At 42.5% G+C, this 27086-nt stretch overlaps 2 protein-coding genes across 2 annotated transcripts in view; one reads left to right on the top strand and one right to left on the bottom strand.

The window, feature by feature from the left end:
- Positions 1-26380, bottom strand: part of TMEM204 (transmembrane protein 204) — a 30722-nt gene extending 4342 nt beyond the window's left edge. Inside the window, exons 1-2 of the mRNA XM_033166551.1 lie at positions 25238-26380; positions 13698-13853 (exon numbers count right to left, since the gene is read on the bottom strand). Coding sequence (XP_033022442.1) covers positions 13698-13853; positions 25238-25517 — 436 coding nt within the window. The 5' untranslated portion in view covers positions 25518-26380. The remainder of the gene's footprint in view (positions 1-13697; positions 13854-25237) is intronic.
- The window catches only part of IFT140 (intraflagellar transport 140), an 86578-nt gene that overhangs the window by 41866 nt on the left and 17626 nt on the right, over positions 1-27086 (top strand). The window lies entirely within an intron of this gene.

The following is a 27086-nucleotide window of genomic DNA, read 5'->3' as shown; positions in this document are numbered from 1 at the left end:
CTCAGAAATAAGTCCCACTGAGTTTCTTTGATTTATGCCCAGAGGTATGTGATGAAGGGACCATCAGTGCTCAGATACAATTCTGTAAAAAGAGTTCCAACTCCAAGTGGACAGATCAAGTGAGGGGTCCATTTCCACCAGTCGCCAGGAGTTTGGTTAAGCACGTATCTCAGGTTTTATCAGCAGAGGAAAACAGTGGCAGAAATGATTGTTTTTATTAGTTTCTTTGTATACCATATAAAAGTGACTGTAGTTTGTGCATTACTTTCCTATGTGTTTGTGTGAGACGCATATGTAAGTGTGAAAACTGTCATGGAACGGAAAATGACAGAATTGTCCATCTATAATGGAAATCCTGTGTTCTATTTCTGTTCCCCCCCATCACTTTAATCCTAGCCCACTCCCACCCTTGTTATATAAGCCACTAAAGTTTGGCCTAACGTAAGCCAGCACACTCAAAGTTCTCCATCTTTTATGTAAGGGACTAATTATTCATCACAGAAAGCTACTAAACTTCCTTGTGTTGCTCAAAATAAAACCACTTGTGTTAGCAAGGCTGTTTCCCTTCACAGGACCTTTGCTTGAACTCTAACTCTGAACAGCAATGAATGAATGACACACCACCCTTTTCTTCTCTTCAGATTTCATGGCAAGTCCCAGGCAGGTGGGGAAGCTCTAAAAGTTACTTATGTCACCAGAATATTTTAAAGTGATGCATATAGGTTCAGTTTGGTATGCCAAAACTGTTCTAGACAAACACTGAGGTTAAGAAACAGGTAGAGCTGCTGACTGTGACTGATGGGACAGCAACAAAAACTCAAGGATCACAGGTTCCCCATCCCACAGCTGCCATCCATTGGGTTCTAGAAGCTCAAATGGAGAGCACAAAAGTGATAGCTACCTCATTTCTCCTCAGTCCCCCTTATTCAGAGCGAGTGTGTGACTCTGAACACAGAGATCCCGTTTAAATATTAGCTATGATAACTTATGGAATGCACTTCCATAGGACATCGTAGTCAACAGTTTTGATGATTTTAAAAGGAGATTAGATAAATTAATGGAGGCCAGCAGTAGCCATAATCCGCCTTTTTTCATAATCTAGTTTCCAGGCTGGAATTCTAGGAATTAATTTATATCTGAAACTTTGATGATGTCACTTCTGAATCAGCATTATGGACTTGACCTGTGTCTGGGCCAACAGCGGCAACTCCCACCTGCCCAAAACTTCAGGGGGCAGGGTAGGCAAAGCACGGAGCCAAACGTGGCACGGATTCAGTGGCCAGGTCCTCCTCCTCCTGCCATGGAGAGGAAGGGGGTGGGAAGCAGTCCCCTGCCGGTGGTGGCAGCAGCAGCAGGAGGAGCTGTCGGCCATTGAAGCTGCGTTGCTGCTACGTTTAGCTCTGCCTGACGTGATGTCATGCACAATGTCAGTTGCCCCCTCAGACTTCCTCATAAGTTGGTGCCTGTGGTCTGGGCTTACATGTGATCCTTCTCCTGCTGAGCATAATGGAGCAGCTGGGAGAACCTAGAGGGGGAGACACCTAAAACAACATCTTCTTTTGAATGGCTGCTGTCCTAAGAATAATCCAGCTGGCAATTTTGCATCTGACCACCTGTTCTTCCATTCTTGGGAAAAGTCAAGTTTTTGAAACACCTATTCTAAAGACTCCCAGCAGGCTAAAATGTCTGCTGGAGGGAAGTTTGAAGAATACAGAATCACTTATAAAAAATCCTACAGTGGCCAATTAATTTTATTTATTTATACAATTTATGCATATTTATTGTGTACAAAACCTAAGTTTTTGTCCCACTGTTCAGTAAAAATTGTCCGTTATTTGTTTTGTGTTTTGGTTTCTCCAAAAGAGTTAATTGGCGAAAACGAGTCAGCATTAAGTGGGGGTGGAGGTTGCCTTTCTACTGGGAAAGGAAATAGATAATGGATTTGTTAAGAAGAATCCTGCAGGGGATGGTGTCAGTGGTTGGGCAGGCAAAGTAGGAAGGGGAATGTTGCTCTGTGAACTTACATTTTGGATCAGAATAATGAGCTTCCTGTTTGAATCATTCTGGCAGAAAGCCAACTTCAGTTTCAAAGCTTATCTTCATTTGTTTCTATAGTGTTGTCCCTACAGAGTTGTGCTTGTGTTAAATAATAAAATGATATCATGGTATAACATAAGGATTGAAAATGAGAGCCAGTGTGCTGGATGAGGACTTGAGGGCCAGGGTTCAAATCCCAATACAGTCCAACCTTGAGCCACAATCTCCTACCTCACCAGATTGTTGTAAGGGTAAAATGGGGAGGGGGAGAACCATATGTGCCACCTTGAGCTCCTTGGAAGAAAAGTGGAATAGAAATAAATACATGTTGCCAGAAGGTCCATCCTGGCAACCTTGCCTCAAGCAGAATCCCTTTTCTGCTTGCAACACAGGATTGTCTTACTCGGGCTTCCTCAGCCTTGGCCCTCCAGATGTTTTTGGCCTACAACTCCCATGATCCCTAGCTAGCAGGACCAGTGGTCAGGGATGCTGGGAATTGTAGTCTCAAAACATCTGGAAGGCCAAGGTTGAAGAAGCCTGGTCTTACTTATTTGGCTAGCTATATAATGATTAGCTCTGCTCAATACAAACTCTTTGGAATGGAAACCTCACTTGACCTCGGACTCTGTACATAATACTAGCTTAAAATATATTTAAGTCATTCTTTCCCCCCCTGGTTTGGGGGAAAACACATCAAAACATATTTTTTATAATGAAGCCGCACAGTAATCCTCAGATGCAGGGCAGTATAGAAATTAAATACTGTACCGTATTTTTCCGTGTATAAGACTAGGGTTTTTTCCTAAAAAATAATGTCAAAAATTAGGAGGTGTCTTATACACAGGGCCACCTCCCCCCATTTTCTTAAATCTGAGTCCCCCAAAATAGGGGGTGTCTTATACATGGGGGCGTCTTATAGACGGAAAAGTACGGGTAGATTAATTTAATAAGAAACTACAGGATAGAGATGGTGGCCCGCTGGAATGTGGAGCTAACCAGGGCTATTGACTGTTTGGCTCCGAAGCGCCCTCTCCGGTTGCATGGAGCCCGGACAGCCCCGTGGTTTTCCCCGGAGCTGAGGGCGATGAAACAATCGTTGAGACGGCTAGAGCGCCGGTGGCAGAAAACCCATTCTGAATCCGACCGAACACAGGTTAGAGCTCAACGTCGAGCCTACCAAGTGGCGATAGCGACGGCGAAGAAGACTTTCTTCACCGCCTCTATTGCATCTGCGGAAAATAGCAGCAGGAGACTCTTTCAGGTGGTTCGGAATCTATCGGAGCCACCTTCGTCATCGGGGCCTGGTAGGGACCCCAAGATCTCCTGCAATGCGTTTGCAAAGTTTTTTGCAGATAAAATTGCTCAGATTCGGAAAGAGATAGACTCCACCGTGGGAGCAGGGCCAGGGCGGGAGAGTGCCAGAGTCCTGTCTAGTCCAGTTGCGTGGGATCAATTTCAGTCTGTTACCTCCGAGGATGTGGACAGGCTGCTTGGACGAGTGAAACCAACCACCTGTCTCCTTGATCCTTGCCCATCCTGGCTTATAAAAGCTAGCCGGGAGGGGTTGGGCGATGGGCTGCGCGGGGTGGTGAATGCTTCCCTCTGTGAGGGAGCCTTCCCAGCCCCGCTGAAAGAGGCGGTCATTAAACCGCTTCTTAAAAAAACATCTTTAGACCCGGCCAATATGGCCAACTATCGCCCAGTCTCAAATCTACCATTCTTGGGCAAGGTGATTGAGCGGGTGGTTGCTGAACAACTCTAGGCACGCCTGGAAGAAGCGGACCATTTGGATCCCTTCCAATCGGGATTCAGGCCTCACCATGGGACTGAAACCGCCTTGGTCGCGCTGGTCGATGATCTCCGGCGGGCTAGGGACAAAGGTGAGAGCTGTTTCCTAGTTCTGCTGGATTTCTCAGCGGCCTTTGACACCATCGACCATAACATCCTTCTAGACCGGCTAGAGGGGTTGGGAGCTGGAGGCACTGTTATACAGTGGTTCCGCTCCTTCCTCCTGGGCCGTGTTCAGAAAGTGGTGGTGGGGGATGAGTGTTCAGACCCCTGGGCTCTCACTTGTGGGGTGCCTCAGGGTTCTGTCCTCTCCCCCATGCTTTTTAATATCTATATGAAGCCGCTGGGAGAGATCATCAGGGGGTTTGGGCTGGGTGTTCATCAGTATGCGGATGATACCCAGCTCTACCTCTCTTTCAAATCAGAACCAGTGAAGGCCGTGAAGGTCCTGTGTGAGTGCCTGGAGGCGGTTGGAGGATGGATGGCGGCTAACAGATTGAGGTTGAATCCTGACAAGACAGAAGTACTGTTTTTGGGGGACAGGAGGAGGGCAGGTGTGGAGGATTCCCTGGTCCTGAATGGGGTAACTGTGCCCCTGAAGGACCAGGTGCGCAGCCTGGGAGTCATTTTGGACTCACAGCTGTCCATGGAAGCGCAGGTTAATTCTGTATCCAGGGCAGCTGTCTACCAGCTCCACCTGGTACGCAGGCTGAGACCCTACCTGCCCGCGGACTGTCTCACCAAAGTGGTGCATGCTCTGGTTATCTCCCGCTTGGACTACTGCAATGCGCTCTATGTGGGGCTGCCTTTGAAGGTGACCCGGAAACTGCAATTAATCCAAAATGCGGCAGCTAGACTGGTGACTGGGAGTGGCCGCCGAGACCACATAACACCGGTCCTGAGAGATCTGCATTGGCTCCCAGTACGTTTCCGAGCACAATTCAAAGTGTTGGTGCTGACCTTTAAAGCCCTAAACGGCCTCGGTCCTGTATACCTGAAGGAGCGTCTCCACCCCCATCATTCAGCCCGGACACTGAGATCCAGCGCCGAGGGCCTTCTGTCGGTTCCCTCACTGCGAGAAGCAAAACTACAGGGAACCAGGCAGAGGGCCTTCTCGGTAGTGGCGCCCGCCCTGTGGAACGCCCTCCCATCACAGGTCAGGGAAATAAACAACTACCTGACATTCAGAAAAAACCTGAAGGCAGCCCTTTTTAGGGAAGTTTTTAATGTTTGATATTTTTGTATTTGGTTTCTGTTGGAAGCCGCCCAGAGTGGCTGGGGAAATCCAGCCAGATGGGCGGGGTACAAATAATAATAATAATAATTATTATTATTATTATTATTATTGTGGCTTACAATGTGTGTACACCACTTCCCAAACCAGTGATGGGAGTGTACTGGGTGTAAACAGGAGTGTGTACACATTCCCAGTTTGGCACTTTAGCCGCAACCTCAAAGTTGAGAAGGATCATTTTCACCACACCAGCGAATCTCACTGTTCAGAAGGCCTTAGTTGGTGTACTTAAGCAGGACATCCTGGATCACAGAAGCTAATCCTGGCTTCTGTTTGGAACCCAGAATGTCCTGATTTTTGGTCTGGTGCTCTGGCATGAATCAGAGCACCTGAACAGAAGGCGCTCTGGTGTGACCCTGCTGACGATTGCCAGAGCACCTCCTGATGCCCGATTTGGGTGACGAAAATGTTGGAGGGTATGTGAGCCCAAATTAAGAATTGTTTTCACACAAAAGATTTCTCATGAGGTTAGGAGCTCCCGCAATTTCTGTTCTCAGTGTCAACTGTGTAACCAATTTAAAGTGAGGACAGGCCCAACATCTGGAAAATGAAATGAAAGTTTGACCTTCAAAGGCAAATGGAAATACCAAGTTAAACTAAGAACTTCTCTTTAAAGCTGCTTGCAAAATTAATTTTACGAGTCCAATCCTATACATATTTACTCATAATTAAATCCTATTGAATTTAGTGGTGTTTTCTCAAAGGTATATGGGTATAGGATTTTTTAAAATTGCAAATTACTGAATCAATATTGAGAACTGAATTTAAGACTGAAAAAAGAACTAACTGACATCAGTCAGTATTTACATCTGAAGTTTTAAAATTATCTGTGGAAGTGGTTTTAACTCTTACGTGCTGCTCTTGCTGTTTTAAATTGTGATATTTTGTTAATGCATGTTTTTGGACCAACGAGCCGAGCAGAAATATTTTAAAAACAAAACTGGTATGTTAATTGCATTTACACAATTAAAGTCACTTCAAGTTTGGTCTTCAGTATTGCTTCACTTGTTGACAAATATTCTGGGGCCCGATTTCTCTGCAGTCTCTCTCTCATATGGTGTAGTGGATGTATGTTCTATGATCTGCAGTTGTGTTTCATAAGAAGCCAGTCCTATGCAAAGCATTAAAAAGCACTTTAGAATCTTCCATCAAACCTCTGAAGGAGAGAGCCTTGATAAATTAATGCAGGTATATTATTGCATTCAGATAATGGAAAAAAACATTTAAGAACGGGCATTATCTTCTTTAGAAATTAGGCTCAAATTTTACACACATATGTGTGCTTTAGAGAATATTTGAATATTTGAGATTTTGACAAACAAAATAGTAAATGTTGGCTATGTATCTTGCAGCCAGAGAGAATATTGTTTTTTATGAAATGTGGCAAAGTGGTGCAATTTGAGAAAAACTGGGATTCCTTCTTTGAATGTCTGCCTGCATGACTACATTGATTTGCCCTTCTTCCACTGTAGCTTGATTATTCAATAAACACATACGAAATGGGATTAAAAATATAAGAAGTGCCATGCTGGATCAGACCAGTGGCCCACCTAATCTGATAACCTGTTTTCCACAGTGGCCAACTACATGCATATGGATAGCCCACAAGACAACAGCCCTCTCTTGCTGAGGTTCCCAAACCACTGCCTCGCCTTGATTTCTCACCATTTATCTTCACTGAATGACCCTGACCAGGGTAGGGGGTGCGTTTTGAGAGAGGGAGAAAAACTTCTTTCTTGGTCTACTTTCTCCCAACCATTCATATTTTTATGTTTATCGAAACAGCTAGTATTGGGGGGGTGTATGTATATATCTTTTATGGATATAAATGTGTTTCTGCGTACATATGACAATGACTCCTGCCCTCCTCCCATTTAATTTTTCAAAGTTTCATTTAATTGCAAAACTGCTTGGGGGAGGGAATTAGAAGGATGTTTGCTGATGGGAGACTATTTGAGTGGTGTGAGGCTAACTTCTTTAAATTTCCTGAACATTTTTTTTTCAGAGCAAAGCTGATTGTACACGATAGTAGAATTTGCAGGGGCTTTTCACTTATTAACAAGTGTAAAAGGCAAAGCTTGTCTACTTGAAGAACATAGAAGCTATTCAGAATTCTGTCTCTATAAAGAAAAGCCTCTAAAGTAAAATTCATGAGCTTTTACTCAAAACTTCCATTTTCACCACAGTGCTTTTCCAAAGCAAACAATTGTTTCCTGTAAGGTGTGAGGCTGCACAGTTCTGGAACTGTGTGTGAATCCCTGTGCAGCCGCCAGAGCAATACCACTTCCTTTACTCTTTCCTTCCTCTCTGCTTCCTAAGGTTGTATTTTGTTAGATTTTTTAAAAAGAAGAAAAAGAAAAAAGGATGCACTTTTATCAAGGACACACGCAGGTGGCTGAAGTAAAAATGATGCAGGGCTAGGAGCCATCGTAAGCATCAGTGTGGTGAGTGTTGACGAGTGACTGTGTGCTTGCCAAGGTCATTATTATGTTTGGGGTATTTGAGGTACGACTGAAATACTCAACTCTCTCTGAAGTGTGACTTCTCTTCAGTGTGATGATTGGGAAACTTGCTGTATGGTTTGCAGACTATGAAGATAGGATGAAAATAAGATTCTGGCTTGGATTTTGTGTAGTCTACACTGTTGGTCATGCCCTGACCTAAGGTGTACCGCTGCATTGGCATTGCCACAATTCCACCCTTTATTTTTGGTTTGGTTTGTTAAAGAAGATGGGTGACCAGAGTTGAAGCCTCCTGTATCTTTTAATAAAAGGTAAAGGAACCCCTGACCATTAGGTCCAGTCGCGGACGACTCTGGGGTTGCGGCGCTCATCTCGCTTTACTGGCCGAGGGAGCCGGTGTACAGCTTCCTGGTCATGTGGCCAGCATGACTAAGCCACTTCTGGCGAACCAGAGCAGCGCACGGAAACGGCGTTTACCTTCCCACCGGAGCAGTACCTATTTATCTACTTGCACTTTGACTTGCTTTCGAACTGCTAGGTTAAAAGGAGCAGGGACCGAACAACGGGAGCTCACCCCGTCGCGGGGATTCAAACCGCCGACCTTCTGATCGGCAAGCCCTAGGCTCAGTGGTTTAGACCACAGTGCCACCCGCGTCCCTTCTGTATCTTTAAATAGTTGTATATAAAAGAATTTTAGCAGGCACACACCTGCGTGACATGCAACGCCTTCCAAAGTTCTCTCTTCTGTACAAGTACTAAAGGGTACAGGATGCATCTGGTCATCCTAAAGAAAGAAACAAGAAGTTGGTAACATGTATGGTGTGGGTTTTTTTAGGTTTTTTATTTTTAAAGTGGGTCCCAATGTTTCAAATTGTAGTTCAGTGTTGGTGCTCTGTCCGAAGAAGCTTTGAGATTACTGCTTTATGCCAGCATTTTTCTCAAGCCTTTTATGAGACTGTACCCTGCTTCTCTTCCCATTCAGTGTGGCATCAATAAGGATACAATCTATCAGAGAAGACCTACCATTTTGTATGTTTATCCATAAAACTTGCCCTAATTCTGCCTTCAGAATAAATGTATGTATTTATTTTTATGTATATTCTGCTTTCACGATCGAGGTTTTCATATAATTTTTGACAAAGCTAGTATGGAAGAGGGCAAGCTGAATGAATGGGAAGAAGAAATAGCTTCCTAGGTTCCAGAATACAGTTTGGTCATAGGAAAATAGGAAGCTGTCGGATACTGAGTTAGACCATTGATCCATCTAGCTCAGTAGATTGGCAGCAGATCTCCAGGATTTCAGGCAGCGGTCTCTCATAAGATGTCCAAGACAGCTCTATTACTGAACTACAGGACTTCCCCTATCCAGATATTCCTCTTATCTCCAGCCCATGGGTACTGTTTCATGATTTGGGGGTGGATGGGGAGTTGGCGGATACAAACAAGATTCAAAGTAAATCAAAGGATTACACTTTGATGTATTTAAGTTTAAATGGCAAAAGCAATAACATTTAAGAGTATTTTTGTGATTACTTTATATAACGCATAATATAGTTGCCCCCGAGGAATAACCACACTCCCTCTCTGTCAGTCCTCCCTGAATGGCATCCATCAAAATCACCATAGAGTGGAATAAAAAGAAAAGGCTAAAGCATGGAGAGTAGAGCATGGCTAATCCACAAAGGGTCTTCCGAATTGTTACTCCAGTTTTTCGTATGCCAATTGTTGGCCCTCCAAGCTTGAGATTATGATTGAAAATAAGAATCAGTGGGGCGAGTTCCGTGAAATACCAGCTTGCCCACAGCTAACGCTGTGAATAATATTGAAGCCTTCATAAATACTTCTTTCTAAGAAGTTCTTAACACTGTTTGCCTTTTAGACTGCATGCTATTTCAGACAGCCATCCCCTGTCAAAATAGAAATAAAAGCTGCAGACCAAGGCAGCATATATGCTTGTCTGTTGTACATCATGGTGTATGGTGCATTGGACAGTGTGGGCCAGACATGACTGTGGGCCTTATATTGCTTCCCTTAGATCAAGAGCAAGCTAATATGCTAACCCAGAAGTTTTAGTTCTGGATATTTAACTTAACAATTAAAGCTTTTGTTAAAATCCATTTAATCTAACCAGCATAAGGAACACATTAGTTTTTCCTCTGTTCAGTCAGGGAACTCTATCCTGCATATGGCCACTGTGCAAACAAACTAACCCTCCAACATCTGTCCCATCTGAACAGAGAGAATGAATGCCAAGAGGCTGAATTTGAGATGAACGTTCCAGAGGTTTCAGCCCTCCTTTGCTCTGTATCCAAACGTGTTCTGCACCAACAATTGTCAGCCAAATCATCTGAATGTCTAGAAGAATGTATTTTCAGTGCAGGTTCATGTTAAGCTAATGAGACTTTTAAAAGTGTTTCATGTAACTTATTACAAGACTGTTGTGGAAAATCTTTTTTATTACTATTTTACAGTTTTTCTACTTGTAGCTTTCATCTTCTTTCTGCTGTTGTTATAGATAACAAAATCAATTTCTTCCTGAATAGGAACATTTATTTATTTTTAAGCATCATGAATAGGTAGATAATACAGAAGCCCATCTAGTGAAGATTGGTGCATCTGATGGCAGGCATTATGTTCCTCCTCTTTCCATCCTCTCATGGGACGAATTGCATTACCTTTGCAAAACAGAGTCATTGGAGTAGTGCAGTTTGATATTCCCAACTCTATTGGCTGCCAAATTGTGCTTTTCACCCCTTGAGCTCAAGAATCAAAATTGCAGTGCTTGTTTGAGTCTGTCTTAGCAGCATTGCATTGAACATTCTGATTCTGGCTTCTCCCTCTCTCTCCTTTTCCCTCCCAGTACTGAGGATTTCAAGGTTCAGCTTGCATAACAGGTAACAGCAGGCATTTCCTCCTCCTGTGTCGGGATATCCTGGCGCCCTTCAGTCTCTCTCTGACTGTGTTTAAAACAGACTGTAGCACAGAGGGGGAAAGCAGCCTAATCTAAAATTAGCAGCCTTGATAGAAGAAAGGCACACGGCTGTCCTCTGTACTGTTTGTCAATGAAACAACAAATCTAAACAGGGCCAGAATGCATTTCCTTTTCATGAAAAAAAAAGGAGGAGGGTAGTTTGGACAGCAGGAGGATGGAGCAGTGGGGAAGAGAGCTCCAGGCTGCTTTTAAAGGGAGTGAGGGGGTTGAGGTTGGGGAATAGCTGAAAGGTTTCCAAGCAGTTTAACTTATCCAGAATAGTAGGTGGCTTGCACAGATTGGAGAACCACTGTTCAAATGCATCCTGAACCTCAGGGGTGGATTTTTGGGTTTTAGATCTATCCTTTGCTGTCCTGTGCTTCCTGTATACAGTTTGCCATATGCTGTCTCTTGGCCCTCACCTTTCTCTGCCACTGCCTTGTCTTCTGTGCACCATTGTGCTAAGCATACTGTCCCATATAATTTACAAGCAGTCACCATCTTGATCACAGAATAATGACTAGTATCATCATCACTGGCTGCCAATCATTTTCTGACACCAGCTCAAAGTGCTGGTTTTGAGGACCTGAGTACTGTATATTTAAGGACTGCCTCCTCCCCTACAAACTTTCACACTTAGATCTTCATTGTGAGCTCTTCTCTGTATCCTGCTGCTGGTTAAGATAGTTGAGAAGTTGCCTAGAGGCTGCCTTGTATAAGGTGGCTAAGTTTGAATAAATAATAATAATAATAATAATAATAATAATAACAACAACAACAACAATAATAATATATAGCAGATAGCTACACAGAACAGGGTCTTCTTGGTGGTGGTACTCACTTTCTGGAATTGTTTGCCCTGTAATATCTAGTCAGTTGCCTGCCTGCCTGCCTGCCACCAAATCAAGATGCTGTTATTTCAGCATAATTTGGACTTGGGCTGTAACTGAGTATCAGTTTGGCCCCTGGGGAAGGTTTATTTTTGGTTTTGCTGCTTCCCTTTTTTCAGTTTTGCTGTTGGCTGTCTTATTTGTTTAGTTGGTTGTAAGTCAGTTTGGAATGGACCAAATAAAGGGACTAACAAATCAAAATAATAAATTATTATGTATATTTTTATCTACTTATATATTTTATATGATTGGTTTATGGTAAAATATTTTATTAAATTAATTTAGGAAATGGCAACGATGCAGCCCCCCAGCATTTTTATTCTGTTCCCCACTCCCCACTGATTTTTGAGACAGCAACAAACAGGATTTTAAATTTTTTAAACTAGAGACAACACTGGCATTTAAACCTTTTCCCCAAGCCCAGCACACTGGTGGCAGTGTAAATTGTCCCCTCCTCATTCATCATATGATGAGCACAGGGATTTATTTATTTAATGTATATCTTGCCTATTAGGAAAACTTTCCTTACCATGTGGTTTACAAAAGCAAATGAATGAAGCACCTACTTAAGACACAAACCGCAATACAATCCAGAAATTATCCTGCTTTGCATGCAGAAGGTCCCAGGTTCAACCCCTGGTATCTGAAGTTAAAAGGGCAAGATAGCATGTGATAGAAAAGACCTCTGCCTAAGACCCTGGAGAGTTGCTGCCAGTCAGAGTAGACAGTAGTGGGCTAGATTGAAAGGAGAGTCTAACCTGGTATAAGGCAATTTTTGTGTCCTTATAACATGCAAACAGGATGCTTTTTCATTAAACACACACAGCACAGATAACACAGCACAGACCATTCTGAAAATGGTCATTTGTACTCTGCTTGGAGAAAATGCTGCTACAATTATGTTCTACTGCAATTGGGAGGGGGAAGAAATCAAATTTTAAAATGCACACACACAGCACAGATAACGCTAGGCTTTAACCATTTGAAGTAGTTGAAGTGTGGAAGGAATGCCTGTAGAATTGTTAAAGGAAAAAAGGAAAGGCATCTTTTGGTGTCTTAGATTTATCGTGGTATCCACTTTGGGGACTAGAGCTCACCAGATGCATGGTGTTTATTTTTGCTTTATAGACGCACATATAGAGAAAAAATTGTAAACAGCAGGGTGGAAAGGCTGTGAAATTGCAAGAGATAGCCCATATAATTTCAATGTAAAGGTTAAATAGATAAGAGAAAATCATAATGGCAATTCATGAACACAGTAATTAGTAATAAACATGATCTTCCTATCTTTGTGTATCACTGATTTAACACCTATAGTGAGTGAGAAAAGCACCTTTTTCTTGAGTCCTAAATGACTAGGGCCAACATGCAATGATGTCTCCCTCTTTGCACAATGGAAATGCACTTGGACAACAGGGCATCCAGTTTCACTCCTCTCTTCTGCATGCCCCCCAAATCTGCTCTGGAGGGTCTGGTTGGTTGAGCTTACCTGGGGAAGCTGAGTAGATTGCATAACAACCCTCCTTAATCAACACAAACTTACACAACTTAACATGATTCCCCATAGATCATACAGTTTTCAGGGACCATCTTCATCACATATCTCTGTTTTAAATTCGTCAACTCCTCTACCAAATTGTTAACTCAATGCTTTCAGACTAAGAAGTATTAAAGGAGAGATTTGAGCAAGAGTTTACGTGAAAAGAGCTAAATCCAACTCAAGGAGGGGGCTTACAAGTAGCTCTTAATGCAGAAATCCTAGCCTAGAGCTAGAATTTCCAGGTGCCAAGAAAGAATCAGGATTGAGTTGGATTTACCATGCTTGCACAGATCTGTGAGTTCTTAAAGTGTTTTTATAAGTTCAGTGACACTGTTTCACATGTACCTACTTGGTCTTTATAATGTGGGGCAGTGAGTAGATTTAGTGCAACTGGATTGAGTGCACAACCAATGCTATTTTTAAAAAGAAATGAACAAGAAGTCCACAAACAGGCTCAGGCACTGGGGTGGCGGTAGTGTTTTTGCTTTTCGCGGATAATGTCATACACGGCACCAGCACTTGCTCAGACACATTACAGAGCACTTGAAACAGCAATAGTCGTAGTGGGAGGGAGGGTTTTGTGTGGGTTTGAGCCACTATATTCAAGTTATATAGACTGAGTGTGCACAGGGAATAAAAGAGGGTGGAACTGTGAACATTTTATTGTTAAATTTCACTGTAATAAGTTAGCACTTGAAAAAAAGAAATTACTTACTGGCAAGCTGGAACACCGCGGCTATGGCTTCTTCCCACCACTGGGTATCCTGGGAGATAATGGGCAGTTCTACCAATCCCAACACAAAGAGGAGCTGGCCAGCTGTCAGAGCCACCGTGGCAATCATGTTACAGGCTCGCATCATGTCAAACTGCACTGTGGGGAACAAAAGGCAAAAGGGCATTAGTTCATTCGCATGAATGTGAAAGGCTTGAGAAGCCAACCATTTCCAGTCGCTTCTGAAAAATCTTGTGTGCTCCCAGATTTCTTAACTTGTACAGTTGTACCTCGGGTTAAGAACTTAATTCGTTGCAGAGGTCCGTTCTTAACCTGAAGCACCACTTTAGCTAATGGGAACTCCCGGTGCGCCGCCAGAGCACAATTTCTGTTCTTATCCTGAAGCAAAGTTCTTAACCTGAAGCATTATTTCTGGGTTAGCGGAGTATGTAACCTGAAGTGTATGTAACCTCAGGTACCACTGTACTTCTTTGCAAGTTAGGACAAAGAGATTAACATAAATATCACAAGTGTTGTTTACAATCTCTCAGCTTCCCAAGTGGGCTGTGAGGATAAAGATGGGAAAGGGAGTCTGGTGTTCTGAGATCCTGTGGAAGATCAGGATTAAAATGCTACTCATTAATAAACAGACTGATGTACTGTATAGCGATTTGCTACAAAAAACCACCACACTTGATCTTTATTGATATCACCACTATACATGCAGGTATTTTTTTAAGAAGAGATGGTTGCTGTTGCCATTATAATTGTTATAGTGTTTTATACTTGACTTTTGTATTTACATTGTGCCTTTATCTTTTATGCAAGCAGCTATATCCATAGTGGATATTTAAAAGGAAATACTTTACACTGGATTAGCGTTTGCTGAAAAGGTCTGCATTTTTTCCTTATTTTCTTTTCACTGGTAGATTTCCTGTTTTCATCCATTTCCTTCCTCTCCCTCTAGGATTCATAAGCATCACTGTGTCAGCGCAACATCCTAGCTTCCTGCTGGTATGAGTTAGAATTTTCTTGCCATACAAATGGCTGCACTTGAAGGGAAACCTTTCTAGAACCAAAATCAGAGTATTGTTTTATAAAATGCTCCTGTACAGTGGAATTGTTGGTCAACCACTTAAACTAGAATTTTAAAGCATCCAAAATTTATTTTTGTCAAACTGATTCCATATGTTTAAAAGGGATCGCGTAGCAAATAATGGGAAATATCTCTGAGACTACGACTGGGGTAGAAATTCAGTTCAGTTTGCATTTAAAAGCGAACCTACCCAATTCACATTTTCTGATATAATACAAGAATAAAAATGTAGTCATTCTTCAAAAATAATTGCATTTTTCTTTCCTTCCTTTTACAGTGCAGTTGTCAAGCCAAGTAAAGTGTGTAAAAATGCATATACTAGGGTAAAGTGTGCGTCAAAATTCATATAATGGTGAAAATAACATATAAAGATGTATTATGGGAGTGAAAGGTAGTTGCAAAATGGGCATAAGAGAAGAAATTTGCTGGTGAATTTTCATGAGAACTTTTTTAAAAAATGCAAGTGATATGGACATGCAGAAGACTGAGCTTAATATTAGAAAAATGAGAAAATTATGAAATCAAGCTTGACAGACTTGCCCTTTCCTACCCAACAACCTGGAGAGCTGCGAGCAGATAAGAGTACATAATATTGGCCTGGATGGACAATTTGTCTGACCTGAAGTGAAACAGTTTCCTGTATTAACATTAACAATACTATAATGCAGTGGGGGAACCCCTACCTTGCAGCACTCCAACAAACACACCTCTAACTAAAGTCTGCCATCTGCTCTGCACACAGATGAAACCAGCATGGGCCTCAGTTAGGGTGGGAATTTAATATATATATAGGCAAAAACTTGTTTTAGAGGCTGGGAAGCTGGTATAGATCTACATGTATATCTTAGGATGCAATGAGTTAGAAGGCTCTGCAATTTTTTGGGACCCTCGCTTTTTAAAACCTTTCAAAAACCCTTACAATTTTAAAAAGCAATCAAGAGATGAGATTGTAAATGCAGAAAAGAGCCAAACATTCTGCCTTCTAACTTGAAGGTTTACATGTATTTCTAGAAGTCAAAAACACTGATTAGGAATGAGCTATATATTCTCAAGATGTGAAATATACTCTTTAAAGTGTAGTTCCACTTTGATTTGCAGTAGACAAATTCCTGAGTTTTCTAAAGATATTGTATCTCCATGCTGCATTTGAATCATAGAATGGCAGGAATTTCAACTAGATCATACATGACAGATGGCCATCTCTTGGGAGTCTGTTCTCTGTCAAACAGCTCTTACTTTCAGAAAGTTCTTTCTGATCTTTAGTTGGAATCTCCTTTCTTGTAACTCAAATCCTACCCTCTGGAGCAGGAGAAATTTTTTTTGCTCCGTCCTCTAGCCTTTAAGATATTTGAAGATGGTTTACCATATCTTCTCTCTGTCCCAGACAATTGTTGTTATATTGTTACAGCTACTACGTGTCTCTTGCAAACTTGCATGTTTTCTCCTCATCTACCGGTACATCTCTGTTATATAATATTATTGCATTAAAGGCTGGTTGTTTTGCCCATTTATGATTTCCTTTTGGCTTTGTTGCAACCTTTATAATATCCTTGAACTTAACCAACAGCATCCTTGTAACCATTGCAAACACTCTTTTTTCTTTTCTTTTCTTGTGACTTTGTATAAGCTCTGCACAATCACCAGTGGCATTTCCAGTAATCATTAGCATCTCAACCTATTGTTCAGTATTGTCACTCTGACAAAAATATTTCAGGGGGCCCACCTTCTTGTTTTGGAATTTTTTAATCTGCTGTGCCTTCTACATTAAAAACTAATTGTTGATGGGTTTCCCATATGTCATGATATGTTGTTGATAAGCCCCTGATTCCTCTTGCATCCACCATTTGGAAAAGTCTTCCTTTAAGATCCATGTCAGATCCCCTAACTTCTTCATCAAGATTTCCATACAAGAAGCTCTGATACTAAGTGAGTGTTAATGCGCTAATATCCCAATAACACACAGCTCTGTCTCTCCATTCCATCTGAATCAGAAGAGGCTGCAAAAGTCTTGGATTGGTGTTTGGCAGCAATGATTGAGTAGGGGCAATAAGCAGAGGCTAATAAGACAGGTGCTGCAGGTGGGTGGTTTGGGAACTAGGTGAATGGCCTGTTCTGACTGGCATTGCAGTTTCCTTGAAAGAACGGGTTCATATTCTAAGAATACTTGTGGTTTGCCAGGTATAGCTGTCCCTGGACTTGGGTAGCCTGGCTCTCTTGTCTGTGCTCTAGAGACCTCCTTTCTGGACTACTTTATGTCTTCCCTGCTGCAGTGCGTTTGGAGCCTTTCCCTCTGTACCATCTTTCTGGGTCAGCCTACCACTCCCATCAAACAGCTCACTTCCAGCAACTATAGTGTTGTTATTCAGAAGCATGGGTAAGCCAGTAAGGTATACTTTCCCACTTTACTTCTTAGAAGATGCAGCTGTGCTTGGAGGAGTCACACCCATGACTTTTAAAAGCATGAGAATGCTGTATCAGAAGGGTAATACTTTTGTTTATTTTGAAAAGGAGACACTTGTAAGGCAAACTTCCAGGCATTGTTCCAGACTCAGGACATCTCCTCTCTGAAATCCACATGATTAGTTCTCTTTCAACATCTTGTTCCTAACATTTCTCAAGATGCACTCTTGACAGGCTAGTTTAAGAAAACTCCATAGGACGCAGCCTAAAAAGTTGTGTTGTTCAATACATCATTTTACACAACACTTACTGGTCTTCTATGGGGCTATGCCAGGCCCCTAGCCACCCTTCAAATCTGGTCTCATACAACTTTCTTCCTCATCTAACTGCTCACAAACAATTGTGATGCTACAATTCTTTCAGTGGGTCTGCACTAAAAGCACCACCTAACTGCTGGTAAGGGCAGAGGGCAAGGGGCCAAGTTGACACTGATGCTATAGGGGGAAATTGTGTGGCTTCGTGTTTAGCTACCAAGGTAGGAGATAAGCTCAATAGACTGAAGAGTCTTCTGCTTGCCTCCTAATTAGCCTACCCATAATTTTAATTTAAGTGAGTGTATTCTCAGTTTAAAACACCTTACATTACACTGGCAATGTGGGAGCAGCTGCAGTATATGATCTTTCTGTGCCACTAAGGTAGCCTGGGACACCCCAGAACAAGGAGGAGCCCATGTTGTGGCCAGCTTTGTCCCTCCTTGAAGTGGTTTAGTTCAGAACAAACTTGTGAATAGACACATGCAAAATTGATACAGACTGGAAACAGAGAAATCACTCTATTTCCAGTTACAGAAGGCTGTGTGGCTTCCACCAGAAACAGCAGCCCTGCACCTCTTCTTCATAGTTCTCCCATAACTTGTGGTAACACTAGATAACATGATGCCACAGTGAAGTAGAGAGCAGGGATCAGGAAAAGTCGAGTGTAATAACATCATGCCATGCCTTTTGTATTACAAGATGCTACCAGAGGGGGAAGTGCATTATATATTTTGGGTGGCAGCCATGCATCTCCCGTAACATCTAGCTCTGATTCAAACCTGTACCTTGTACAGCAAATGTTGCTGTTTTCTAATTAGTCTTGTGCAGTCTGATCCTATGCATGTTTACTCATAAGTAAACACCAGTGAATTTAACAGGACTTACTTCCATGGAAATGTACATAGCGCTGCAGCCACCAAGTGGAAATCAATTAGGTCTGGTTGACAGTGCATTCAAGTTACAAAACCATCTCAGATTTTCATTTCTATTGTCCAGACTAGACCAAGGCAGGTACAGTTAATTTAATTTTCATACTTATGAACACAGGCTTTATTTGGTTATGCTAAATGATGTCCTCAGGGACATTAGTGCTCTGTAAATGCATGACAGTCAGATTAGACAATAGGATGTGATTTGCTGGTGTAATTAAATAAAAATGATCTCATTTAGAAACCTCATTCTGCTTGGGATTTAAACATACATCTCTATCTTCTTGTTTGCTCTTTCAGTGGCTGGAATTTTTTTAAAAAACTTGAAAACTGAACTGTGAATTATTTGCTGAAAGGTTGCTTTTGGATAAAGCTACCAGTAGCTGGGATTTTGGGGTACATTATGTTACTCTTTTCAGATAAAATTTGTTGAGCAAAATTTGTTTCAGACATAAATGTAGCATGATTGTCAACAGTCCTGACTGATTGCAGCATGTCTCTCTCTTGGTCCCCCCCCCCCAAGTTGAGCCTCTGTGATATGAATTGGAGAAGGCTAGATTTTTTTGGCTTTCTATACCAGTAAGGGGTCGCGGATGGTGCTGTGGTCTAAACCACAGAGCCTAGGAATTGTCGATCAGAAGGTCGGCGGTTTGAATCCCCGCAATGGGGTCATTGCACGTCAAAGTAGATAAATAGGTAGCGCTCCGGCGAGAAGGTAAACGGTGTTTCCGTGCGCTGCTCTGGTTCGCCAGAAGCAGCTTAGTCATGCTGGTCACATGACCTGGAAGCTGTACGCCGGCTCCCTTGGCCAGTAAAGTGAGATGAGCGCCACAACCCCAAAGTCGTCCGCGACTGGACCTAATGGTCAGGGGTCCCCTTTACCTTTATACCAGTGAGAAGCTGCCCTGGCAATCAAACATGTATCCAGTTTTTTGTTTTTTTTACAGGGATAGATTTAAGAGATTTGCTGAGTTTCAGGTCAGAAGCATTTGTTTGTAAAATAATACTTCAGTTGCCTTTAAATGCTTGGCTAAAGCTGCACCAGACAAGGAGCTTTGCGTTTTCAAAGGGAGATGGTATTTCTTATCTCTTTTCACAGAGAAGATTAAAAACCTTCTCCATGCAGGACAAGCGATGTGTTCTTAGATGAAGAAATATGTGTGCCTGTGCAATGTGTGAATTTCTTGCATATTGTTATGTTTAAGAATGTTTCTTTATGCCATTATTGGCAGAAAGAAAGAGCAGAGGTGGTGGTGGGGATTACATAGGTGACTGAGAGAGTATGATGACTTCATCTTTCCATCTTGTGCACATGTGCGCATATGCTAAACGTGAAGCGACACTGGATGTGTTTTTGTAGATCAAAGCAGCTACAGAGGCTCCCAAATTAGATAGGAGAAGCAGCATTGTGGGAGGGGGTGTAAGCCTTTCTTCAATGCATGATTATTTCCCTTATCTAGTTTGCCTGCTGGAGTTTGCTCCATGGGGAAGAACAAAGCTGCACTGTACACATACTGCAACCTCCACTTGCCATGGGTGCTGAGATGTAGATCCTGAATCAGAACATAACCCTTCACACAAAAAAACCCCACCGCAGGACTGTGCAAATGTTGCCCAACTTGCATTTTCTAATATTGGAAAGAATAGCAAGGAGCAGGCTAGAAATGGTTTAAAAATCCTCCCTCATCACCCTTCTTTTGAACAGACCAGCATCCCAGGTCTTTTCAGTGAAGATGATACCAGCTAGATGTGTTCTAAAGTGCCTCAGATTGTCTTACGACACAATCCGAACAAATACATAGGATTTGTTCGAAGAATGTGGGTTTACATAATTGGGACCCTGCCTGTTTCATCCTTTTGGTTTGCACTCAAATACCACAGAGGCCTCAGTAATATAGCTAAACTCTATTTTTGGTATCTTCTGGTTTCTGCCTGGCTGTTTTCCAAGAAATATCAGAGACGTGGCTAATGATCCCTGGGATTGTCTGGTTTGATGCCTCTATAAACATTTTCCAGTTTCTTTTTCCCACACAGAGCCGTGCCCCTGGCCTCGCTGCCACCCCCCCCCCCCCCGGTATTTCATAGTGAAAATGTATTTTATACAAATCATACCCTGTGGATAGACAGATGTTTATATCTGGCGAACATGGGAGTCACGTAGACACTCACAATATTGGGCCACTCCCCACCTCTAGACATGCTTGACCCTAAGAGCTATAATAAGGAAATAGCTTCATTACTCTGTGTGTCTTTGAGAAACAAGCTTCATATCACTTGCCTCTTTCCTGTGTCTTCAACATCCCTGAGAATCGTCCAAGTCCCCTGTTCCTGCCCCCCTCATTTAATTTCCTTTCCACAATTGGTTTTAGACTCTGCAGTGCCTAAACAGTATTCCTTTGCAAGTACAGCCAGAGACACGATCTCTCTGTCTGAGTACAGCATTCATTTTAATAGCGTCTAAGCATCCTGCTCTCTGGGCAGCAACAACAGCTCATTCATAACCACCATGATTGCTGTTGGACAAAGAAGCCCACATCCCATTCAATATCTCCAGTGCCAAGTGCTTTCTAAAAGAAAGAGAAAAATCTAAAGAGATTTAGGCAATTCTTCAGACCAGGAATGGGAGACTTGTTCAGTGTGAGGGAACCTTCTAAAATCTAATGGGTTGTAGTATTTGGATAATATTCACATCCAGAGAATCAGCAAGGTGGTACAAGCTCAAGGAGATAGAATGGACTTAAAACAAAAAATGAGGCATAGCACTTCTAAATACTCCCTGAATTTTTGCAGTAACTATATGCATTTAAAAACAACAACAACAACAACAACCAGGTGGCTATGTTGAGTAGGAGAAATTTGCACTAAAATGTTGATGAATTTTATGGATTTACCCCCTTTGTAATCTGATGTGGAGATGGGAAAAATGAGAAACCTATATAAACCCAAATTGACAGATTCGCCTATCCCTGAGGTAATCAGTGCTGATCATGGGGCCTGTTTGCTGCTGATCCCAGCGGTGGACTTTGGTTTTTCAAATTTCAGTGGCACCCTGTACAAGGCCAAAATTTTGGACATGCACCCCATACCTTCTGTTCTGTTCTGTTCTGTTCTGTTCACTATATTATACTTTCAGCGCCCTGCAACAACCCTAAGGCTTGGTGCCCAGTGCAGCAGAACTGGTCACGCTGCCCTAAATCCACCTCTGCACTTTCATCCTCCCTACTCTCTGTAGTCTTTTGGACTTCTTATTAGCACCTCATTTTACTACTTGTATAAACCAGGTTTTGTCTCTGTTGCTTCAAGTAGATTATACACAGGACCAAATAAACTGTATACTGAAAATACGGTATTCTACATATGATGACACCACACATGTAATAATTTGGTGCCCGAAAAGTAATGCTATATCAGCTCTCTTTTTAAAGGAGGGCTGTTATCTATGCAACTGTTTAGATTAATTAAAAAGCAACAACCATGTAGGCCTGATGAGACCTTACAAGACAAGTAGGATGCTGTGGAGGCCTTCTAGTGATCAGAGGCAGTGGTGTATATTTCCTCCCTTGCCATGAGCTAAAATAAGAGCTCTTTATCTTCCACTGTGAAAAGCAGAAGCAGAATAAATTAGTGGAAAGAAGCAGCTGTATGCAAATTGGTTAATTTTGTGTACTCTATTTGAGCTCTGTATGCTTCTTAACAGTACTACAGCTGTATTAGAAACTTCTTTGTCATCCTCTTCCACAGTGGAACTGAAAGGTGCAAACACAGACTAATTTGGGCTGCATTTTATTGGACTTTGCAGAATTTGGCTACCTTCTCACATAGTTTCTCCCCCCCCCCTTCTCCTCTAGCACGAAATGCACATCGATCAGGTTAGAAGTCAGCTGTTCTGTTTCTGTGTATCATATGAAACATGATTTATTAGTTCACACTTGTTCTGTGTCAGTGTGTAAATCCATTGAACATTGGCTGTGTGCCAAAGCTTTTAGACTGATCTGGACTTTTTGTGCAGCATCTGCTTTTTGACACATGAGGCTTCTGAGAGTGCTGGGGTGGTGTCACTGCCAGATTTTCTTGTGCCATGCTGTTCTGGTTTTCAGAGGCAAAAAATGTACCTTATGGTCCTCCCTTTTCATGCTTGTGCATTAAATAGCAGACCTGGCTTAGTTGTGCTGCTGAAGATTGATAGCCGCCACAGTCCCATTAAAAAGGCAGTTAAAATAAGGAAAGGGGAAAGGAAGAATAGGGAATCTGTGACCATCCAGATACTATTGGACTGCAACTCTAGTCATCCCTGACTGTTGCCCAGTCTTGTTGGTTCTGATGGGAATTGTAGTCCAGCATCTTCTGGAGGTCCAAGCTTCACCTTCCATTTGCGGCTATATAATTTAGGAAAAAAGTGACTTAAAGCACGGCGGGTGGCTATGATAGAAGCTTAGAAAATTATGCATACGCTGTCTCACATGATGCTAGAACTTGTAGTTATCCAATTGCTTGGCTGTGGATTTAGAACATGCAAAAAGAGGGGTCATCTGCACAGCATTGATGTATGGAATTCACTGCCACAAAACATGGTGATGGCCATAACGGGATCGGTGAAATGCATGAAGATTTATTGACAATTAGCTATGATAACTGCATGGAGCCCCACGTTCCAAGGCCACTTGCCAGTAAATGCTGGTTGCAGGAAAAACAACATCACAAAAGGGTTATAACCCTCACATCCTTCTGGTGGGCTTCCCAGCAGCATCAGGTTTGCCACTTTGAAAAAGAGGATGCTGGGCTAGATATAGCCCCTTAGTCTGATCTAGCAGGGTACCTCAGATGTTCTTAAAATCATTTTGTTCCCTATTTAGTCCAAGAGCACAAACAGATACGTTGTATGGCAAAGACACAGATGTCTCCCTAGACAATTACTGAGTTATACTTCGGAAGCAGTTTAACACAGGAGTTACAGCATATTTTTGTGGCAGTACAACCGCAGATCTTTCTGCTATGGCATAACCTTTTGTTAGGTTCTTTATTAGGCATATTAAATGACACAAATAAATAGACCAAGTCTTCTCCTGTCATTGGTATATCGCAAAAATAGCATAATGAATTTGCAGTAATATCTGCCACACATTGTGCGTTACTGGAGGTTAGTGTGTAAGTTATCGGTTTGAGAATTGGTTTAAACAAATACAAAGGGGACACAGGATAGAACAGAATTAATAGGCAGATCTTTCTGAAGGAAGGCCTGGGTCAGGGTTGGACAGCTTTGTTCAACACTGGAAACCACATCTGAAAAAAGTTACTGGTACAGTAATGTATGTGTCGGTACCAGCATGAGTGCTAGAAAATTTTCTTTGTTAGAAAAGTAAAATGCAGACTTCTCAGTATTCTAACAAGACCCTGTGATCAGGAGCAACAACAGCCACTCCCGACATGGACTGTGGGCTTCTAAACTGATGGCATTTAACTGATTGGCTCTTGATGAAGTGTTAAGGGGAGTGTCCCTCTGTGAGCATCTCATAGAATGTCTTCATCTTGGACTAAAATATAATCTGGGCCAGGAAAAATAAATAAGCAGCCAACTACAGGCAAAATTGTTGTGAGAATCTGCTGAGGGTGGTTTCCTCTCTCAAAAGCAGGCTGAGATATTGGGGCAGCACCTCTTCAGAGGAGGCAAGAGGGGGAAAGAGGATATCCTAGAACAAGTCTCTGGAAGCTCTGGAGCTGGTAGACTCCCATACCATTTGCATTTTTCCTCTGCCACTTCTTCTGCAAACTTTGTCAACATTAGAAACAAAGCATGTTTTATCCCTCCCCGCCACCCCATCTTGTCTTAACCATTCAGTAAGATTTACATGAACAAAACAGAAATGGAACATGAGTCAGTTGCAGGGCTGCATGATTTCATTAATTGCACAATCACATCTCACCAGCATTTGCTTTTTTGGCACAGAACTCAACATCTTAAGAACAAGAGCTTTCTTTCTACCACTAATTGTGATGTGTAAGGGATTTTTGTCAGTATCATTGCTAGGGTGGGACAAATGTATTTCACATGCTGCTGGCCCAACTTAAGTTTCTAGTCTTCGTGGTTTATTTGTGGGAAACATCTGGTCAAATTTCAAAAGCCAGGACTGGGAAGGACTGGGCCAGATTTCCAGCACTCAGGGAGATGGAGAGAATGCAGTGTGCACAAGAAGCAAATGCATGCAGATTTGTATAACTTACTCTGATCACATCATTCAGCTTTACCTGTGGCAGAATATGGGTTATTTTGGATGCAGAGTTGTGAAAGGGAGCGAGAGAGAGAGAGAGATAATGCAGAATATGCAAAATTTTGTTTCTCTCTCATAGCCTGCTTCACTGGATTTGCTTGCTTTCCATTCACTGAATCACTAGATGAAGCATTTAGCAGCAAAGACACAAATGAGAGCTTCTCATCTCATTGGAGTTGTACCTGTCCACAAAAGTGCACACTTTGGCCTTGTTTCAGACTTGAGTTTGACTTTTATGGTGTCTCAAAACTTCCAATTTGCACCTCCTGCTAGAGACCAGGTGTGCAATTGTCATGACCCAAACTTGCTTTCTTTCCCCCCTTCTCTTCTAGTTTCTTTCTAACTTACTGGGGCTCGGACTCAAGAGGTGCTGGAAATCCACAGCCTCTGTGAGGTGTGCAGCCCTTTTCTGGTTGAGCCATGAGATGGCAAGTGCTTCAAAGTCAGGACTTTCCATGTGTCAACTGCCGACACCTGACTCAAGAGGTGCTCTCTACATAACACAGGATAGACAGTGATGACGAAAATCAAGACTTACGTTTGACAGTGCTACGAGATTCCTGGAACCCAGCTGGCTCCGAACCCCAGCCCAAGGATTCACATTCACGCTCTGCCCCTTGCCCATGCCTGGCACCTGTGCCTGCACCTCCTCTTCCCTTCTCTGCCAGCCAGCACATCTTCCACAGCCCCACACTGCGCTTTCGCCCATCCTCCAAGGTCTGATACACCCAGTTGGGGGTAAAGGCAGCGGCGTTGTTGAGAATAAGTGAGACCAAAGCTACCAACACAGCTGTGGCTACCAGCTTCTGGACAGTCATATCTGACTGTCATCAACCGCTGGCAGCCTCTCTTTGTAGAAGATCCAAGAGTCCCGGTCAGCTGCAGTACATTTAATTGGGGCTGCAGATGGGAGGCAGGCACAGAATGAAGTTATGAATGGCTAGAGAACATCACCATTCATTCTCAAAGTCAGCTCCTGGGGGGTTTCTGATTGCACAAAGAGCAACTAGGCAGAGAGGGGAAATCCATATAACGAGCAGAAGCGAGGCTTCCAGAGTTCTGTCTTCCCAAGCGGTGCCTTATCCACCTTCCTGCACTTTGAGCAGAGCCAAGCTGGTGAAGAGCTGAAAGATGAGGTGCATTCTTTCTGGAACCAACTTGCGAAATGTTGATGTAGGAAGTGCCGCGTTCTTGGACAGTAGATGCTAAAATGCCTGCAAACGGTGCCGGGTGCCTCAACCTTCTGGAACACAGCTGTGAGAGGAGACTAAGATCTGCATAGGAGTTAGGCTGCAAGAGCTCTTAAATCGTTTCACAACGGCCCCAAACTCAGAGCATCCCACAGATGCAGTAGAAATTCATTCTCAACACCAAGACAAATTCTGAGGAAAAATTCAACACTTATTTCCCAAGGAGCCCTGGAAGGCTGGTGTATTCCAAGGAAATCTGTTCTGCTGCCCCTGTTCTTCTGCGAATGTCAGGGCTGTGTGAGGTAGAAGCAGGATTGCAGAACCTCTGCTGCAAGGAAGTTTTTTCCTCCTATCTCTCAATGGAGAGGAAATGGTTGTTTTTGTGGCTGTTTTTGGTGAGCCTCAGGGCGTAGCCGGCTGCAACAAACAGAGCCACTGCCACAGCAGTCAGATGTGAACAGGATGTGTTTCCTGAAAGGAAAAAGACTAAGGGAGACTTCTAAAGTTCCAGTCTCTCTCTCTCCCCTGCCCTCCCGCATAAGCCTCCCACCTCATTCCAGTATTCTCCTCCCTCTCTCTTCCTTTGCTTCCCAGAAAAATGTAACCAATTCAGTGATATTGTGTTAGTAGGATTAGTTTTACAGGTCCTTTTATGTGCCAGATTCAGCTGTTGGGGCTTGAGCCAATTATGAAACCCGACTGGGAAAATCAAGGCTTTTCGGGGACTAGAGTTATCTGGGCCTCTTCCCAAGCAAAATTAAAAATCAAACTCTCAGATCCTGGCAATGAAAGCAAGAAGTTTGGAGAGGGTTTTTTTTTTAATTTGCTTACTGACAGGAAAAATAAGCAAAAGTATGTGAGAGGAAATTGTCACTTGGGAGTTTCTCTTGCAGTATCTGTCTTCCAAGGACAAATTTAGCATCGCATCATGCTGATGTGCACTTTATGAGAGTAATTCCATTTGCAGGACAAAAATTGGTCAAGTTGATGAGTGCTAAGGACCGTCAAGCAACTCCTTCCCCATTTTATTTTGTGTGTGTGTTACTACAGCTCTTGCCTTTATTTGCAAAAGCTAATTTTACTTTAAAATATGCCTTTCACATAAAAAATTGAAAACAGCTAATGACCTGAAAGTATTCAATCAAAATAAAACTATAGTAAAAAGCAGTAAAATGCTTGTAAAAACAGACAACAGAT

This window comes from Lacerta agilis, chromosome 13 (assembly GCF_009819535.1).
Source record: "Lacerta agilis isolate rLacAgi1 chromosome 13, rLacAgi1.pri, whole genome shotgun sequence".
Taxonomy (NCBI): Eukaryota; Metazoa; Chordata; class Lepidosauria; order Squamata; family Lacertidae; genus Lacerta; species Lacerta agilis.
The sequence above is the reverse complement of the archived record's forward strand: the minus strand, read 5'-3'. Positions and strand labels throughout refer to the sequence as shown.